This window comes from Branchiostoma floridae, chromosome 13, assembly GCF_000003815.2.
Source record: "Branchiostoma floridae strain S238N-H82 chromosome 13, Bfl_VNyyK, whole genome shotgun sequence".
Lineage (NCBI taxonomy): Eukaryota > Metazoa > Chordata > Leptocardii > Amphioxiformes > Branchiostomatidae > Branchiostoma > Branchiostoma floridae.
The window spans coordinates 16,168,033-16,186,598 of record NC_049991.1 but is presented as its reverse complement, the minus strand read 5'-3'; the positions used below and the strand labels follow the sequence as shown (position 1 = coordinate 16,186,598).

The following is an 18,566-nucleotide window of genomic DNA, read 5'->3' as shown; positions in this document are numbered from 1 at the left end:
TTTGTTGCCTGTCATGCATCTTTTATTGACACAATCACAACATTTTCTCCTCTCACAAATAACTGATTCACATGTCTCTTGAAGAATTGGCACTCCTGTTTCCTGGGCTTTCTCCTAGTCTTTGCCTTTGTTCCCTTCACACCTGCCGATGTTCTCCCCTGTGTCTCTGTATCACCTGTAGTTGACTGCACTGTGTCTTCTTCCTCATCACTTTCCTCTGCATCTAATGCTGCTAACTCCTTCTGTAGATTTGTTAGCTTGCTCTCCAAGGCGGACAAACTTTCAGGACCCGCCTTCGAACCTTTGTCTCTTTCTCTTCCATGCTTTTTCAGACTGGAATCTTTGGAACTAGTTCGTCTGTCTGTCCTTTGTTCCTCTGTATGCCTCTTTTCTTTAGATTCCTTATAATCACTTCTGTGGTGCAGCTCTGTTCTAGTAGAGGACCTTGCTTTTCCACTCCCACGGTCACCTGGCTCTTTCTTGACATTACTCTTTAGGTCCATACCTGCCCCCTGTCCCTTATACTGAGTACTGCAGTGTCTAGTGTCTTGCTCAGTTCTCGCTGCTGCTGAGCTTTTTTGCTCTTCTTCCTTCATTCTTGTAGACTGCATTAAATAATCGTTTTTGGAGACAATCTGTGATGTCGTCTCCGACTGCAAAAGCTGCAATAGCAAAGAATACATGAAGTAAGTAAATATCTTTAATGAATTTCCTTATTTTCTCATAAAATTGAACTCTTTGGGGAAAATTTAACAGGTGTGAGAGTTGCATAACAGCAAGCGCAGGATCGGCAATAACGGCATGCAAATCAAAGCTGCTGACCCAGCGGAAAAGCTGAGAAAAGAAATTGTGCAAATTTTGTTACTGAAGCAGTCTGTTTTCCCAACGAACCATTATTAACATTCATTTTCTAAGAATACCTTTGAGACAGTCAGTGTTTCCTCATTGAAGAATTTCTTGCCCAGAGGTGGCTTATGGTATACTTCTTCCACATCTGCCATTGCCTAGAATAGAGTACAAGAAGACATTTGAAAGGATAGACATGAACATGCATGTATACATCATATCTCTTCACACTCTTGACCTCCATTTAATGATCTATCTTACGGACGGCACTAACTAAAGCTATAGGTACTCATTTAGGGCTGAGTCAAATGAGGAAACTGGTGCAAAGTGCCTTTCCCCAAGGCAAAACATCTAGCCTTGTCAGGGGTTTGAACTCAATACTTCAAGATTCAAAAACCCTACTCTTAACCACAAAGTCACTGAGTAATATGCAAGGTGTCAACAACACATGTGATCAAACTTTAAGCTACAGGAGTATGTCTACTGACTACTTACCAAGTTCCAGAACTTGTCAAAGGCTACCAGGTAGCCAGTGCAGATCCCACGAAGGCCTTTAAATGTTCTCGTTGTCACAATGACCCGACGTTTCTCACTGATACAGCTGCGCAGAACATCCAGTGGGCCTTGCTTTGCTTCTGCAAAAAGGATTGTAGAAGGTAAAAGTTTAACATGTTATTTCTGTACACAATATAAAGCACTCATGGGGCCGCGTGGCACAGTGGCAGCATATTCGGCTCGAGACCGAGAGGTGGCGGGTTCGAATCCGACTGCTGTGTCACCGATCTTGTGCCCTTGGGAAAGGCACTTTACACGACTTTCCTCACTTAACTCAGGTGTAAATGAGTATCTAGCTGCGGCTAGTGGCCTTGGCGGGGCTTTGTGGCCGAGACAAGCCTTAGGGGCATGTTCGGGCATGACGCACCCGCCATGACACACGAGTTGCGCGATCGGGGGTAGGAGGAACCCCTTACGGCCTTGGTCGGAAGTCCTCCTAGGAGACGGAAACTCCAAATAATAAACCTGCATCTGCTGGGGCCATCTTACGTGGCAAATAGTTCTGTCCCTGTAGGACTTAGTGCGCCAGTAGACGAGAGGGTGGAGAAGGGAGTGCACACCCCTCCTTCACCTTAAAAAAAGTCACGTGCAGGCCAGGCAGACTGGTCGTCTAATCAACCTTGTCTGCCTACCATTGATCTTCGGATACGAAGAAACAGCCATCATCATCATCTCATCATCATAAAGCACTCACCAACAAGCCTCCAACCCTTCTCGCATCAAATTGACCCAAAGCCTGGGTCATGTAACCTGAATAGAGGTGCCCAGTATGGCAGTAGTCGGTATTGGCCCCTCTATCCATCTATGGGCTCAAATGTACTAGTAGATGACCTCTTTAACTCCTCTGGTCATTTCAACTTGAGTAGGGTTATTGGTCAGTGCTAGATATACTGCACAATGTGTAAAACTTTTACTATGTCAATTACTATTACAGATGAACCTTCATACAATAGTCAATACTTGCATTGTTCAAACATTATGTTGTATGGCACCTATGACTGATGTCTACAATATAAATAACTTTACACAAGTGCTTGGTATACATGGAAAAACTGAATTAACTTAAAATCATCAGGAGTAGACTGTATACAATCTGAGCCTAAAATAAAGCATCCTCTTCTGGTAAAGCAAGGAGGTTTCAACCTCCTTGGGTAAAGCTGACAAGGATTACTTCCTTAGGCACACTGCAGGGCCGGGTTGAGTGGTGGGAGAATCCTCAAATCCTAAAATAGGTCTGTTGCCTTTGCCATACACCGTTATACATGCAAATATTATAAGCTTCGAGTTTCAGCAACCACTGTAATTTACCCGTCATCCTTGTGAGTAGCGTTTTGGCAGGTTTCCTGTGTGTAGCCACCAGTGGAGGCAGAGACCTAGCAGACGGCCCCGCCTCTGTGGACGAGTCCTTGCTCCCTGACTTTCCAGCAGTATCTGGACCGCCATGTTGTGTGCTTGCTGGAGCCTTCCTGCGGGCTCTTAAGCCCTTCATGGCTGACTCATACTGAGCTAGGTTTTCGAAGGGTCTCACGTTTGGCACGGGAAGGCTTACGGCCTGGGACGACAAAGCTTTCGCCGGGTCAAAATCTGGAGAAGTCAAATCGACCGCCTCTTCTTCTTCCGGTTCCATGTTGGATTTGCGATAAGACAGACACTAGCAGCTCATTTGCGTATAAAGTACTTTAGTATATCTACTTTTGAGAAAATACATTGTCGAATTCAAATCATCTCAAATAAAAAAAACTACGTAGATGTATTGCATTATGGTAATTTTTTTATCATTTGTCGGTACCAATGTCATCTTTATTAATTAGAAAGGCTGGAATAAGATGTTAACGAATGCTGTGCTATGTTTTTAGAGCTTTTGCAGTAAACACAGTTTTGTATGGCTAGACTTAGTTTCATGAAATACCTAGTCACTTGTATAGCTTTAAAAACTTTAAATAAACCTTTTACAATTTTTACAGTCCTTATTTATATTCTTCATTTGTCTATAGTAACATATCTTAACTGTGTTATGAATTTTAAGGGGAAATAATAATGACGTTGATTCGAATCTGCTGTTGACGAATTCTTCACTCTGTGTGAATGATTGTTTAGACTATCTTGGCAACCAGGCGTCAGGAACACTACCTGGTGATCATTCGCAAAAAATGCCTCCAAAGAAGAAAGGTAAAGGTGGCAAGAAAGGCAAGAAGGGTAAGAAAGGGAAAGGAGACAAGGGAGATGGCGACGAGGCAGCGGGGACAGCCGCACCGTCCGCCGAGCCACCAGAAGGCGAGGACAGAGAGGAGCTGCTGGCCAAACAGTGAGTGGAATCGTCCCTGCAATATAATCTTTGTCGTGTGTGTGTGTTTCCGAAGTTTGAAAACGGTCATATGCATGTTGATCTTATTTAGTTAAGAAAGGTCTGTTTCCTGTTTATTTGCTCACAAACCTAATCTTACACAATCACAATCCTTAAAAATTAAGCTAAGGTCTCATCGGTCCCTGACAACCACCTGTTAAGTGCCCAAATTACTTATAATGAAATTCGATACTTTGTCACTCACATGTAGGTTACATGTAGCGTTTTGCGTTTAGGATATTTCTTGTTTTTGTTGCACACAAATTTATTTCCATGGTTGCCAAAAAAACTTTTTAAGAGATATCAGGTCTCAGATTTACACTATTGGTAAAATGAATAAATAATTTGATACATAAAATAAAACTGTTTTTAGAGAATTTGTAGAGTAACGTTAGATATCGCCATATTGATGTGATATGAACATAAATTACAGGTTTATATTGGGTATATATTCTGTGCATGTTACTGTTTCAGACTTCAGAGTGTGAATGATGAGTTAGCGGAGAAGAAGAGGCGTGTTGAGGAGTTAAGGAAGGAGAACGAGTGGCTGCAGCAGGAGGCTCACCAGACACGGGTGGAGAGTCATGAGTACATGTCTTATATGGCCAAGAAAACACACAAGAGACAGTCCACTATTGTCTCTCTCAGCGACCAGAACCAGAAGGTATGTCATACATTCAAGTTTTGTCTTAGTGTATACCACATCTGTACCACAAATGTTATTACACATTTTAATATGTCAGGGTTTGTGTTTGATTACTTAATGTTACTTCTCTTTACCCAAAAACGTTCTCCACATCAGTCAGTACACCTTTCAGGATAAATTTGAGCACAATCTTTTAATGTATCAATGCCAAGAGACTATCCTCATTGAACCTACATTTTACCTGTACAAGCATTTTAGATGGTAAACTTTACCTTCTGAAAATATCTTAGAAGTTAGAGACAGATGAAAAACACATTTTTCCAATCTTTATGAGTTGATGGAATGTCAAAAGGTATTTTTCTATCACACAAAATGACAAAAAATAATGGATATCTGAAACGTCTGTCCATCTCCAAAAATCATATCCAGTTGCTTGAGTAACTGCTTTTTTTGCGCATGTATTGCTAGTCTTGTAATAACGATCGTTGTCGTTCCTTAGGAAATTGAAAAGCTGCAACAGGAGAAATCAGAGGTGTTGGCAGAGTATGAGCAGAAGAAAGCAGGACTGAGGCAGCTGCTGCTGGAGAGGGAGAATGAGCTGGCTAAAACAAAGAAAGAGTTGCAAGAGTTGGATGAGTTCAAAGTAAGACCACTGCACTACTATGTACTTATCTTCAAAAAGATGTTAGGAGGAAAGATTGTACATTCCTTATACTAGTTATAGCTGAGGGGTGTCCTTTATCTGAATGTAGACATACACAAGGCCAAGTTAAAGACATATAAAAAACCTCCTCTCGCACTAACTTAGTTTAAAGTTGAAACCATATCAAGACCCCTATTTGAATTGAATGTAGACATTCTTTACAGATGTGTTACAATGGCTAGGGAGCAAGGTTGCTTAGCAGATAACATGCCTGCATTTCAGGCTAAATCTACCAGGCTGCTGGTGCAGTTCATCTTCACTGGTGATGTCAACTGTTTGGATCACTTTTTCTGTAATCTGTGCAATATGAAACATTTCATGTACTAAAGGCTGCAGCTTTGTTTGTTTCTCTTTGGTGTACAGAAACTACAGGCAGACCAGATATCACGAATCAAGGATCTTGAGCGAGAAGTCCTGAAGATGCGTGGCGTACACTCGGACACACTGCAGCAGCTCAAGGCACAGTTCCTGAAGGAGAAGAGTGACTACCAACACGAGTCTGACCAGCGCATCACCTCCATGGGCAAACTGGCAAACAAGGTCAGTATTGTTATACAACAAATGTACAATGTAGGAATAGACATGTTTCTATTGAAGATTTTCCACTGTCTTACAACACCAAAATTTGCTTACCTCGAGTTTTCAGTTGCACTTCCATCAACCTTCTTCAGGAGTGATGATTCAGTTACTCTGATCATGTGACTTAGAGACACGTGATTCGAGTAACGAATCATAAATGCCTGGCAGCCGATATCGGCCCCCGTCTCTTTTGAGTGTTGGCTGATGTGCTCTTATATCGGAAAATCTTCAATATGTACTACATCAACACAGATGAGCTTTCATGCTAGACATGTTTCTGTTAGGGTTAGGCGATGCATCTCAAACAATTCTTTGTAGTATGCCTTAGAGTGTACGATGCACTTGCACTCTTATGACATAATGTTGATAAACAAATATACACACAATTTGTTGCTTTGGAAGCTTTCGAGACTCACGCTGTCTCAACCCATTAGATCTTGTCTTGGAGTTCCCACAAGATGGCTGATAGACTTTGTTACTGTCATCTCTCACTGTTGGGGCAAAAAGTTAATACACATGTACTGTACATGCATCTAGAACATCTGTGTATGCTATGCAAACAGAGTGCAAATCTACATGGCTCATGCCCGTGTTCTTAAAATATTTTCTTTCTTGCAGGAGGCAGCCAGGTGTCTGGATGAACACACACAGATGATCAAACTCGAGAACCGTCAACTGAGACATGAACTGCTGAACCTGATCAAGGAAACAAGAGCGTTGCACGAGCACAAACTTCGCCTGGAGGATCAGAGGAAGGAGCTGCTGAGGGAACAGCAGTATGCCAAGGACCTGGCTGTCCTTAGGAGCGCCAGACAGCACAAGGTGCTCAAGTCGTTTGGGCTCCTAGAGGACCAGCAAGGGGAGGGTGAACCTGAAGAATACTAATCACATCAAGTTGGACAGTTTTACTTACCAATTGGACATATGTTTTTCCAAAGTTCTGTGTCTATGTTCCAATAGGCTGTGATGTACAGTATTGTATTATTCACAAAGTTGTATATATGAAAATGTTGTTACTGAGTACATGTACCAGGAAATTAGAAATATTTCTGGGAGTTTTATGATGAACTTTACAATTGTCTGTACTACTTACATAACTAATAGTATCAACAGTAAGTTTATCTATCATATTGGCATAGTTATGTAAATTTACCACCTTGAGTCTTCTTTGCTAAGAAAGAAAACTGCATGGTAAATGTTCACTGTGTGTGATAGCCTCGGACTCCATGAGTTATAAACATATTTACATTGTAAATGTTACATAATAAATGCATAATTTAAGACAATGAAAAAAATTTCACAATACAAGGTGTGCATATTCAGTTTTATTTGTTCAGAACAAGTTAACAACATATAGTTAATAAAAACTATTTAAGTAACAGGCTTAATGCTATCGTTTTTTATGAATGAGAAAGTGATACAAGCTTTATATGTCTTTAAGAAACACTTTGGTATAATACAATAGGCAATCTTTTACATTATTTGTTGACATAGTGTGGTGCAAAACATGACTACCTAAAACAAGCTAGACTATCAAAGATCTTAGAAAAGAAAGTTTTGCATTCAACTGGAGCATTCAACAGAAACAAAGAACAAGTTAAAGGCAAAAAGAATGCAGCTGAATTTTGAAACTTATTTTTAGGAAGGAGGATGTTCCTTCTGCATAGTTGATGAGGTCTCCTGGTCCAGACTATAGGTCCTCACATAGGGAGTACAGTATCCTGATCTCGTCTTCATCATCCAAACTGGGGAAGATAATACAGAAACTAGTCTGAAACCATCTTAATACCTGCAAATGGATATAAGCTTACTGAAAATAATATGTCAGACTACACCAAGTGTATTTTGTGGGTTCTTGGATTTTTTAGAATGATGAAAACAGAGACTGAGGAGAAATTCTGTACCTTATAATTGTTGTTGTTGTTGTTTATTAAGACATTTTTAGGTAGTGAATATAGTCACATGCAAATTTTTGACCCATCTTCCTGCATTTATCTTATCCACTCACTAAATTTTTCTTTAAACCAAGAACCAAGAAAATAGATATCTGAGGCCTCAGGAAAAAGCTATTAAATCGAAAAATATCTTCAGCAAGAAAAAAAAAGACTCTCACATTGTCAAATGTTGATGGTGAGAAATCTTAGACACACACACACATTTCAGTTTAACATGCAGTTCTGTGTGTAGCCGACTCATTAGTTGTTGTGGAGGTTTTCCTTACCCCATCGGTGTCTCCAGGATCATTGGAATGTTGTTTAGTCGTGGGTCGTTCATGACTCGTCTGAAGCCTTCAATGCCGATCTTCCCTTTTCCGATGTTCTCATGGCGGTCAAGATGGCACCCAACATCACCTTTGCAGAAACAGACAAAGTTATCAGTCAAGTGGTTTTGAAAATTCTAGGCTAACATATATTCCAAGATGAACAGTGCAACAAGGAGATGTTTCAACCTTTTATAAACATATACAATGTATAGTAAATGCACATATTACATTGATGAAGGTTAGACATCCAGGTAATAAGATACACCAAAATGCAGTTACTCAAGCGACTGGATATGATTTCTGAAACGGTCAGAAATTTTAGACAGCAATCTGGCGTCTTCCAACAGTGTCACTGATCGATGAAAGATGCCTAGTGGCTGTCTGAAAGATCTGACCGTTTCCAAAATCATATTCAGTTGCTTGAGTAACTACTTTTTGGGTAAATGCACATATACTGTGTCCCTACCTTTTGAGTCATTGATGTGCATGGCCCTGAGATATGAAAACCCCACAGTATCCTCAAACTCCTGCATCATCTGATCAAACCCAGCCTGGGTAGAAAGGTTGTACCCTTTGGGATAGAGAAGACATCAAGTGTGTAAGACGTAACTAGAAAGGCAGCATTTGCGCAAAAATGCAGAATGTTTTCCCCATCGCCTTTTGTCAAGCTACTCGCACACAATAAACCATTAGGGTTGCCCTATAGATTTGTGTGCAAGTAAAAAAACTTCGCTCATATTTACAATATACAGCTAATAATAATTCCTAAGACAGTTCTAAGTTCTGATTGGCTCCTGGCAGAAAAAGAAATAAAATGAACACACCAGCAAAAATATGTTTTTCCGTATTACAAATTGCACCAAATTAATGCCATGGTATATAAACAAAACTAGTTCCCTGGTATCTAAACTCTGAGCAACAGCCATTTCAAATTGAGCACAGCCGTCCATAAGCTTCCTTACCTGCAGCAAAAGCGTGGCAGGTATCGATGCAGACACCCACCCTGGACTTGTCCTCCACTCTGTCGATGATCCCACGCAGCTCTGCAAACTTCCCTCCCACTGTGTTACCCTGACAACTCATGTTCTCTATCACTGTGAAGGTAATGTCATAGTGGAGGTTCTACACATAATCTGAAAAGTGTAGTTACATCAGGTGGCCTGTAAAGTGTTAGTACACTAAGTTCTGCAGAAGAAGGCAGATATAACAAAAGTATATAGACAAGTACAGTAAAGTACAATATCATGGTAAGTGGTTGGTGCATACATTGCACCATACATCATATGCTATAAAATTCTTAAGAGTTTCCATCACATACATGGAGTATATTTTTTTCATAAATTTATGGCCACTGCGATGTCACCTCTCAGAGGATGAACTGAACTGAGCATGGAGTACTATTAGTATGTAAATGAAGATGTTACTTTGTGCTACTTTAGGCAAAAGTCATACAATTAAGTTGACTGTTCTGTTGACCATTTTGTGCTTTTCCCGTGAGAGTAAAGTTGTTTCACCTGTGGTAACACCGCTGGTCTGTTGGTGAGCCAGGTTGATGCTGTCTGCTATCCTGGTCAGACACTCCTCTACTGTGATCTCACCACAGGAAGAACCTGGGAGGTAAAACAGAAATTACAACTGTTAGCATTAAACCAGACTGATTGGGTTTACCTACAGAAAACTTTTATCCAACAGAGCATAGTTCTTGCATTGTTTGCTCAGTCATGAGTGCATGGCTAGTGACTAGTGCTATGGTCGCATTTCCCAAACTGGGGCCCAGTCGGTATGTTTGGGGAAAGCAAAAAATAAAAGAGTTTATCAAGGAATACACACAAATCATATAGCCATGGCTATTTTGCTACGTTCTGTGTGTTTTGCTCTCTTTTATGTTATACTTTTCAAAAACCGGTTTGGAAATGTGACCGTAGCATAAGGCTGGGCGGTAGGTAAATAAGAAGTAAGCAAGTATGAACCGAAAACATGTAAAAAAAAAAGGTACCTTTTCTAAATCTTTACCACCCCCTTTTTCCCAAAAGTGGTTTCTATACTGTATCATTTAGATAATCAACTCCTTTAATTTACAGCAGCTATCTCCAAACACTGTTGTTTTATTGAATTAGTCTGAATCCCATTTTTACCGGGATGGAAGTTGTACATGGTGAGTCCCAGCTGTTCACATCTCTTCAGCTCATCCACCAGAGCCTCCCGACTCTTCCTCAGGGTCTCGGGGTTGGGCGCTCCGCAGTTCAGCAGGTAGCTGCCGTGGGGAAGGATCTAGGACAACAGGATGGTAGTGTGTATTGTGCTGGAGCATGGTTGTATTTCATTACAGACACTGACTTAAGAGAGCGTCTACTGTTAATTCAATCTATTTTGGCAGTGACTAAACTTTGTGGAAGGGGAAAGGAGGTTTGTACAGTGCTGGAGTTCACAGCCAATTTGAGCTTTCATGCTAGTAAATGAATAATGGTTCAAACAAACAAACAGCTGGAACAACTTTGTAGTACAGTAGAAATATTCTCCATTGTCATCATTTTTCAAAGTAGGGGTCATCGAGAAAACTATGAAAATAGAGCCACTGCAAATGTTTCAAGATTCACAGTACAACTGATGGGATTGAACAAGTTACTAGTCTGAAAATTCAGATGAATATCTTGTTTCTTGAATGTTCCTCCACAGATTTTTGGAACCATCAGAAACTGTTTCTCACCTGACTAGGTGAGAAGCCGTGCTTCTCACAGGCCTCCCTAAATAGCCTGGCTGCAGACTCCTCCATGGGTTTACACGCCCACTGTCTCTGTGAGCGTAGGAACAGACCGAAGGCCCGGGCATTGATGGCTACTGCATTCTCTACAGCGTTCTCTATTCCACCTGAAACGTTGGTCACATACAGATGTGATAACAGCAAAGGAAAGTTAAAACACCAAAGGAAAGCTTGGCTATCTCAAACCATAAACCTTGGTACTTAAGGACCACACATAACAAATAAATAAATTAAATCAATAGGGTTCTGGGGCTACAGCGGTCCCAGAACAAGTTGAAGCTCTTGCTACTTGTTAATCCTCATAGTAGAAAAACATTAGCCGCAACAGTTATTGTTTTTTTTCCCTATGGGGCTGGAAAAAAATATCCAAGTGCAATAGAACCTGTTATTAAATAGACTAGAAAAACAAATAGCATCTTACAAAAGGTATTGAATATGTTAGAACTTATAGAAGCATCAGTTATACCTGTGATGGAAACATGAGCTCCCACAAACTTTTTAAACTGGCCAGGGCCTCCCAGTAACACACTGGCCTTGTTGGCTGCCTTCCTCTTGGGTTTGGTCTCTGCTTCGGCACTGCTACTGGCTGCAGCTGGAGGTTCTTCTTTCACTTCCTACAAAGAGGAAGGGATCAGAAAAAAAAAACAATTGTCCAAAACTGTATAATGAAACATATGCCAGGTTAATACATAGCTTGCATATGAATCTAGGAAGCCAAATCTTACTGAAAATTATTTCAGAAGAACTGCAATTATTAAAATGTCACATATCAATTTATTTCTCCACATCTCCACAGTTTTTAAAGCTTATAGTAAAAAGTCTTCATATCAGCTCTTCTTTATTACATTACAGAATAATACAAAAGTCATGCTACATATAAAATATCTTTGCCCTAAATACCTGTTTGGTCTTGCTTGCATTTTTTCTTCCTTTCCCTTTGACTTTCTCAGTCTCTGCCTCCTCATCATCATCCTTCACTTCCACTTTTATCTTAGTCTTTGTCTTTCTTTCCCTCTTTTTCTCCTTCAACATCTCTCCTGTTTCAGCCTGTGTGTCACTCTCAGTCTTTTTGTTTTTGGCCATGCTTTTGGATTTCTTTGGTGGAGAGGCATCACCAGTACTTGCAGTGACTCGAGGTTTTCTCTTTGCTGTTGATGTCTCACCATCTTTCTTGTCCTTCTTTCCCTTTCCTGTTGAACTCTTGGAAGATTTAGAAGGGCCAGTGTCCGGAGCTGCTGGAGGCTTGGGAGACCTTCCCCTGGTCTTCCTTGGAGGTGGATTTTCACTGGTAGTTGTCTCCAGTTGGCTGTTTTTGTCCTCAGGTACTACTTTCTTGCGAGGCATCCTTTAGAAGGGAAACTCAAATAAATTCATAGATATAACTGTGCATGTGCAGGTTATTAAATGGTTAAGGACTTGTAAACACAGTGCTTGTCTCGACTTTGCTTTAGACATGGCTGGATATATATGACCTCCGTCATGTGCTTTACAATCAAAGCACTGCCTAGACTCGTTCATATCTCAGGGGCCTTCACCTTGGACGTGCGCATGTGCAGTTTGGTCGGTGAAGATGCTTATTACAAGAAACAGCAGGAGGTTAAAAAGATTTCCGTTTTTAAAACCTCCTTGCAAGAAAGGCACTGCATGGGATATTTGTATTTGACAGACTTGCCCCAAACTGTGACATTTTGTTCAACAAACGGTACAGAACAGCTAGAAGCAAAACCTAGACATCGATTATGATACGTTTTGGACAGTATTATGATCATCTCTGTCTCATACTTTTTTAGACAAGCCTTTAGAGCTGATACACCGGGGCCCCCTCCCCCTAGCCTTATGTATTCTAGATATAAACTAACTTCTAGATCCTGAGATGGAATTATAACACTCTGTGGTACCTCACACTGTTTTTCCACCTTTGGTTCAACCAACAAACTCAGGAAATCGACGTTCTCTTCACTGTAACTCTCCAACTTTTGACACTGACCATCGAAATTGCCGTCATATTTTAAACTTTGACCTTTGATCTCGAATTTGTCCTGATTATCCAAATAAGCACATTGTGCCCCCTGTAGTCTTTCATTGCTACCACCTGTTCTGTGGGGAGGTTCAGTATGAATGCACAATTGAGGGCCTTAGAGCATAGTGTTAACAAACTAACGTAACCGCTATGTCCCATGTAGGACACACAAAAAATCTACCTGCACAGGGTTGTGTCAACTGTAGGAATATTTGTCCTTAGCTGACCTGACAAGCGTTATGGTCCAAAGTTCACCTGTTCACCTATGTGCTCGCTATTGTGTTGTCACTTACGCTTGTGAATGATTCACGGAACTACTTCAACGTGAACCACTGACGATAGGCCACACAACGAACTTCGACACAGCTTACTAGATGACGGCCAGTTGGTGACGGTTGAACCATATGCATGTGAATGAGGTTATTCAACTCCTTTCTGAGACCTCACTTTCTCTACGTAAGGTTCTCAGCCTGACTGCAGTTCGACATGCCGAAGACCAGAGAGATGCTGTTCGTGGGATTCTTTTTACTGGCAGCTGCTGTGGCTCACTCTGAGATATGCACAGACTTGGTAAGAACTGAAAGTCGTTAACGTTAGATGTTCGGACTCGGGAAAGGGTCACAGTGTAAACTTCTCTAGATCTGTACTTGTACTGCTCAAGGTGGGGTTAAAGCAAACTTGATCTACGTTTTGTCCCATTGTAATGTCCGCAGGTACATTCTGATAGATATCAAATGATGTTTATTTTTCTGCCGTGTCCCCAAGCCTGAAGATATCTCCGCCGAAGCCAGAGAATACTCCCAGCATGTTCAAGGCATCTCCAAACGTGAGTCTACTGATTACTTAACGTTACATCTTTTTAATAGCTCCATCTTGTCATCATCATGCAGCCAGATAGCATGCTAACTTGAGTCCTGCCAAACCTGTTATTTTGTATACATGTATATTTACCAACGATGAGGTAAGCCGTTTTCCTATATGTTAGAATGAACGTCATGTGCTGTCGCAACGACGTCCAGGTTTATGGTCCTTCCCTATATTTTGTCAGTCAAGGAGGTAGTCTAGATACATGTACTAGAATTTTATTTTATTTGTGTACTTGCTACATGTATATATTTTTTCATCTCTCTGCTATTTGACCCTAGGCCAGCCCTCATCCTACCCCAAAGAACCCTTCATATCCGGAACCGTCCCACCCGGGTTTCTGTGGGGCACGTCCACCGCCGCCTACCAGGTCGAGGGCGGGTGGAACACCGACGGGAAGGGCGAGTCGATCTGGGACCACTACGCACACCGGTCCGGCAGAACTCCGTGGGGAGACACTGCGACCGACAGCTATCACAAGGTATAGTTTACTGAATGACGGTTAAACTGTTTCTCAGTACTCAAACCCCAGAAATGATTATAGCATAGGTCGCATTTCCGAACGGGGCCCGGTAGGGCTACTTGTGGGGAAAATGGAAAAAAAAAAAAAAAAAAAATATATATATATATATATATATATATATATATATATATATATATATATAAAAATAACATACACATATTATGCCCATGAGTATCTTTTACGTTCTGTGTTTTGCTGTCATAAATATCATTCTTTCCGTTCCCGCAAACTGCCCGACTGGGCCCCGGTTTGGAAATGTGACCGCAGCGTATAACTAGGCTATGGTGCACACTATCATTACATACTGTCATATAATATCATATGTTTACATTTCCCCAGATGGCAATGTAACATTTGATTGAGCCAATCGAACATACAAGAACACTAAACGTAAAATTACCTCATCCACCAGTATGCGACCGATGTCCAGCTCGGAGCCGACATGGGCATGACGGCGTACCGGTTCTCCATATCCTGGCCCCGCCTTCTCCCTGACGGCACCCTGGCAGGAGGCGTCAACCAGGCGGGTGTGGACTACTACAACAAGCTCATCGACGAGCTGATAGCTCACAAGATGGAGCCTTTGGTCACGATGTACCACTGGGATCTACCACAGGCTCTTCAGGTAGCCATGCTTTCATCTTTTTACCTTTCATCAGAAACCATCAATTTATTAGACATTGCGTTTTAATACTTTCCCTTCTCTTTCGTCCTTTTTTGCATCGCATTGACACTGTGACACTGAGGTAGTGAACACATTGCAATGAATTACTAGAAGCTGCAGAATTAGGCATTGTTCTTGCTTGGTAGGTAACGGTACAGCACAAACAGTTTCATGAACGATTTGGACACATTGTCAGTATTGCGCTATGCATGATTTATGTTCTCTAAAATTTGCAACATCTATTCCAGACTAAGTACGGTGGATGGACTAATGAGAGCATGGTGGATTATTTCAACGACTACGCCACGCTGTGCTACCAGAAGTTCGGCGACAGAGTCAAGAGGTGGGCCACCTTTAACGAGCCATGGTCCTTCATCGTGCCGGGGTATGGGCTGGGCGTGTCCCCGCCGCAAATGCTCTTCGGCATGAGAAGACGTCAGTACGAAGTAGCGCATGTCGTCATCAAGGTGCGTGCCTTTTCTACTCTTACACTAAGGTCACATTTCCAAACAGGGGCCCGGCCGGCATGTTTCTGGAAACGAAAAGTGTTTATCAATGAATATTCACAAATTGATGTTGATTACTAATTGTCTTATGTTCTGTGTGTTTTGTTGTCTTTAAATATTATACTTTTCGTTCCCAAAAGCTGCCCGGCCGGATCCCGGGTTTGGAAATGAGACCGTTGCCTTATCAAGGTACCAGCTCTGTTAGAGTCCCTGCGTTTGGATCAGAACATACAGCAGTTCTACATTTACATGTTGATATACTAAGCTTTATAATGTTGTTCTTTTGCGAGACGGGAAGTTCTGTGTTCCAATATATTTATTTTCAGTCTGTTTCAAAACTGTTTGTCGACAAAGTACTAGCCAGTAAGTCCAGAATGTCCAACATGCGTGAAAGCAACTTTTCTACCATGATGTTACCATCATCGCTTCGTCATCTGCAATAAAAAATTGTATATATTGTGCTGCCCTGTTTATATCCACTACATGCAGGCCCATGCTCGAGCCTGGCACACTTACAACGACACCTTCCGAGCTCAGCAGGGCGGGGAGGTCGGGATCGTCCTCGGGGCTCCGTGGGGCCAGCCCCGGAACACGTCCGACCCGCGGGACGTCCAGGCGGCCGACAACTTCGAGCAGTTCTTCCTGGGCTGGTTTGCCAACCCGATCTATGGCAACGGCGACTACCCTGACGCCATGAAACAGATGATCAATGGAGACGGCACCGAGAAAGTAATAGTTAATTTCATCTACATTATCCTGTATTGTAGTACTGTATCTGTATAACCGACATAACTGCCCTTAGGCGTAACACACCAACTTCTAGGACACGTGGCGTGACAGAAGCTGGTTATGCTACACTGAAGAACTGCCATACCAAACCTTTTGATTTTTCACATTTATTCATGTCTTTCCGTTCTATTACAATACACAGAGAAGTTATGCATGTTTGGAAGGTATGGCAACTTGATTGCGTCGGTTTGCAGTCTCCATATACCTTCCATGTTTCATATTCATCATTGTCCGCTTTCCAGTGGATACCTTTGAACAAGTCAAGCAGATGAAAAATTGTCGCCCATTCTTTCCTCTTGTCTTTCATGTAGCCCCGTCTCCCGGTGTTCACGGAGGCGGAGAAAGCGTACGTGCGCGGTGCGGCTGACTTCGCGGGCCTGAACATGTACTCCGCCTACCTGATCTACGCCTCCAACCACACCTTACCGCTGGACTTCATCTCAGCCGTCATCCCCGACCTGAAAGGAGCCAAGGACACAGAGGACCCCACCTGGCCGCACGGTAACGACCACTGCACTTAAAAGTACAGTATTGACAATATTGTTGGTTCGCCTTCTTTCTTAGAAAACCTTCTCTGATTGTTCTGATATCCGTACCAAAACCACTATTTCTAGATGGGTAGCCCTGTTCGTTTGTTGTGAATAGCCAAACCAATAATAAATAGATAAAGGTTTCATTCCACAAGTAGATATAGAAATATTGGCAATTGTTTGTTTGTAATCGACCGACAAGAGATAAGGCACTAGCCTATAATGATATCAATTTAGCCAATTACACCGGTTCACCTTATTCTCTTCGATAAGTGTGTTGGTTTCTTTAACGTGCAAGTTTTTGACACAGGAGATTCCTACATACACAGAGAAGAAGGCTTCAAATTCGCGACGTGTTTCATTTCATATCTATTCTATCGTTTATATTGACTAGGATCATCGTCTAGCACCGTACTGTCCTACGTGGTCCCATGGAACATCCGCGAGCAGCTCCGCTACTTCTCGGAGAAATACTCCCACAAAGTCCCGTTCTACATCACGGAGACCGGCATCTCGGAGAAGGAGCAGTTCCCACCGAACATGAACGACACCTGGCGACAGTGCTACTACATGCTGTATGTTGACGAAGCCATCCGAGGTGACATACCTACTCGCGCTGCATTCTAAATTGCTATAGAATGAAAGCATATCTGTGTTGTTCAATACATGTACAGTAGACAGCTCAAACAACAAAAAGATTCACTCACCATGCGAATTGTCGGCTGAATGGCTGAATTCATTGAGAATCTTGAGAATCTTATTAAATGGTTGTATAGTGAACTTTATAACTCATTCAATGCATTAAGATTCTTTCTTTTGACTTGTTTGTGTGTCTAGCGAATGCCGATGTATAACGCAAACACACACACACACATACATACCGTACACATGCATACATACACATACACATAAATGTCTAGGGTCCTCACAGAAAGTAAGTCATATAAACTTTTGAATAATTTTCTCTTTGCAGCTATTAAGCTGGACGGCCGTGATGTCCGTGGGTTCTTCGCGTGGACACTGATGGACAACATCGAGTGGGGTTCTGGACACTCGGTCCGTCTGGGGCTACACTATACCAACTTCTCGGACCCGAACCTCACCCGAACCCCGAGGGTTTCCGCTAAGCTGTACGGAGACATCGCGCGGTCCGGTGGTTTTCCCGAAGGCGCGGCGCACAGTAAACACACGCAGGAATGGTGGGACTGGTGCCACACCATGGAGCCGTACAAAGGAACAGGAACAGGAGCTGGGTGGTACCCAGGCATGCATTAGCCTCCATAGCAGGCTCTCTAGGCTTTTTTCGTTGTTTTTTTGCCCATGATACACTTTTGCTGGCCTTTTCCTTTTGTACTTGTTCATTACAAGTGACCCAGTACGAAAAGGCCAGCAAAGGTGTATTATGAGCAAACTTTTGCTGGCCTTTTCGTACAGGGTCGCTTGTACTGACCAAATACAAAATGAAAAGGCCAGCGAAAGTACTACTTGCCAAAAAAGCGGCTAAAAGGCCTCAGAGAGCGAGTCTGCTATGGAGGCTGTTGACGGGCGGCAGTGAACAGTCCATCATAGGAGATTTAGACGTCTTACAACGTCTTCGCTTCAGACCAGCAGCTTTTAATGGTAGAAACGACCAGTGGTATGGGCATGGGTGGGAGAAGAAAGGGCATTGTAATCACGTAAATGTCAAGCAATTACAGCGCCTTTACGTTACTTGTTAGACGTATATAAAATGATGGAAGGGGGGATTAAATGCTTCTGTAAAAGCTGTTTTGTAGCTAACGTTACCCTTTACTTTTGCCGTCTATGTTGAGAGTCGGGCTGATTGGTCCTCACCTAACCGTCATCTTTCGCGCCGCAATTATCCCTCGGTGGGACAATACTTTCGCTGATGTTATTGGATCAATGGAGCCCTTGAATAAACTATAGGCTATTGATCAGCACAATGTACCACGTAGTATACGTTTAGGATTACA

At 42.1% G+C, this 18,566-nt stretch overlaps 4 protein-coding genes across 4 annotated transcripts; 2 read left to right on the top strand and 2 right to left on the bottom strand.

Annotated features, from left to right (window-relative positions):
• Positions 1 to 3,054, bottom strand: LOC118429778 (U7 snRNA-associated Sm-like protein LSm11). The gene is made up of 4 exons (XM_035840411.1): positions 2,710 to 3,054; positions 1,342 to 1,481; positions 921 to 1,004; positions 1 to 662 (listed from the first exon to the last, which is right to left on the bottom strand). Exons 1-4 carry the CDS (start codon positions 3,026 to 3,028, stop codon positions 12 to 14), a joined length of 1,194 nt encoding a protein of 397 aa, XP_035696304.1. The 5' UTR covers positions 3,029 to 3,054; the 3' UTR covers positions 1 to 11.
• A 417-nt stretch (positions 3,055 to 3,471) lies between these two features.
• On the top strand, positions 3,472 to 6,559 carry LOC118428745 (basal body-orientation factor 1-like). Its single transcript, XM_035838934.1, has 5 exons — positions 3,472 to 3,706; positions 4,220 to 4,409; positions 4,891 to 5,034; positions 5,458 to 5,634; positions 6,292 to 6,559. The coding sequence occupies exons 1-5, from the start codon at positions 3,552 to 3,554 to the stop codon at positions 6,556 to 6,558; spliced, it is 933 nt and encodes a 310-aa protein (XP_035694827.1). The 5' UTR covers positions 3,472 to 3,551; the 3' UTR covers position 6,559.
• A 616-nt stretch (positions 6,560 to 7,175) lies between these two features.
• LOC118428752 (probable endonuclease 4) lies at positions 7,176 to 12,610 on the bottom strand. Its single transcript, XM_035838943.1, has 10 exons — positions 12,596 to 12,610; positions 11,598 to 12,042; positions 11,164 to 11,311; positions 10,644 to 10,804; positions 10,072 to 10,207; positions 9,451 to 9,546; positions 8,899 to 9,030; positions 8,403 to 8,507; positions 7,895 to 8,024; positions 7,176 to 7,418 (listed from the first exon to the last, which is right to left on the bottom strand). The coding sequence occupies exons 2-10, from the start codon at positions 12,039 to 12,041 to the stop codon at positions 7,364 to 7,366; spliced, it is 1,407 nt and encodes a 468-aa protein (XP_035694836.1). The 5' UTR covers position 12,042; positions 12,596 to 12,610; the 3' UTR covers positions 7,176 to 7,363.
• Positions 12,611 to 13,203: 593 nt separating this feature from the next.
• On the top strand, positions 13,204 to 17,894 carry LOC118428557 (lactase-phlorizin hydrolase-like). Its single transcript, XM_035838652.1, has 9 exons — positions 13,204 to 13,287; positions 13,483 to 13,543; positions 13,863 to 14,062; positions 14,517 to 14,729; positions 15,017 to 15,235; positions 15,764 to 16,003; positions 16,375 to 16,564; positions 16,988 to 17,191; positions 17,567 to 17,894. The coding sequence occupies exons 1-9, from the start codon at positions 13,204 to 13,206 to the stop codon at positions 17,866 to 17,868; spliced, it is 1,713 nt and encodes a 570-aa protein (XP_035694545.1). The 3' UTR covers positions 17,869 to 17,894.
• Positions 17,895 to 18,566: the final 672 nt, after the last annotated feature.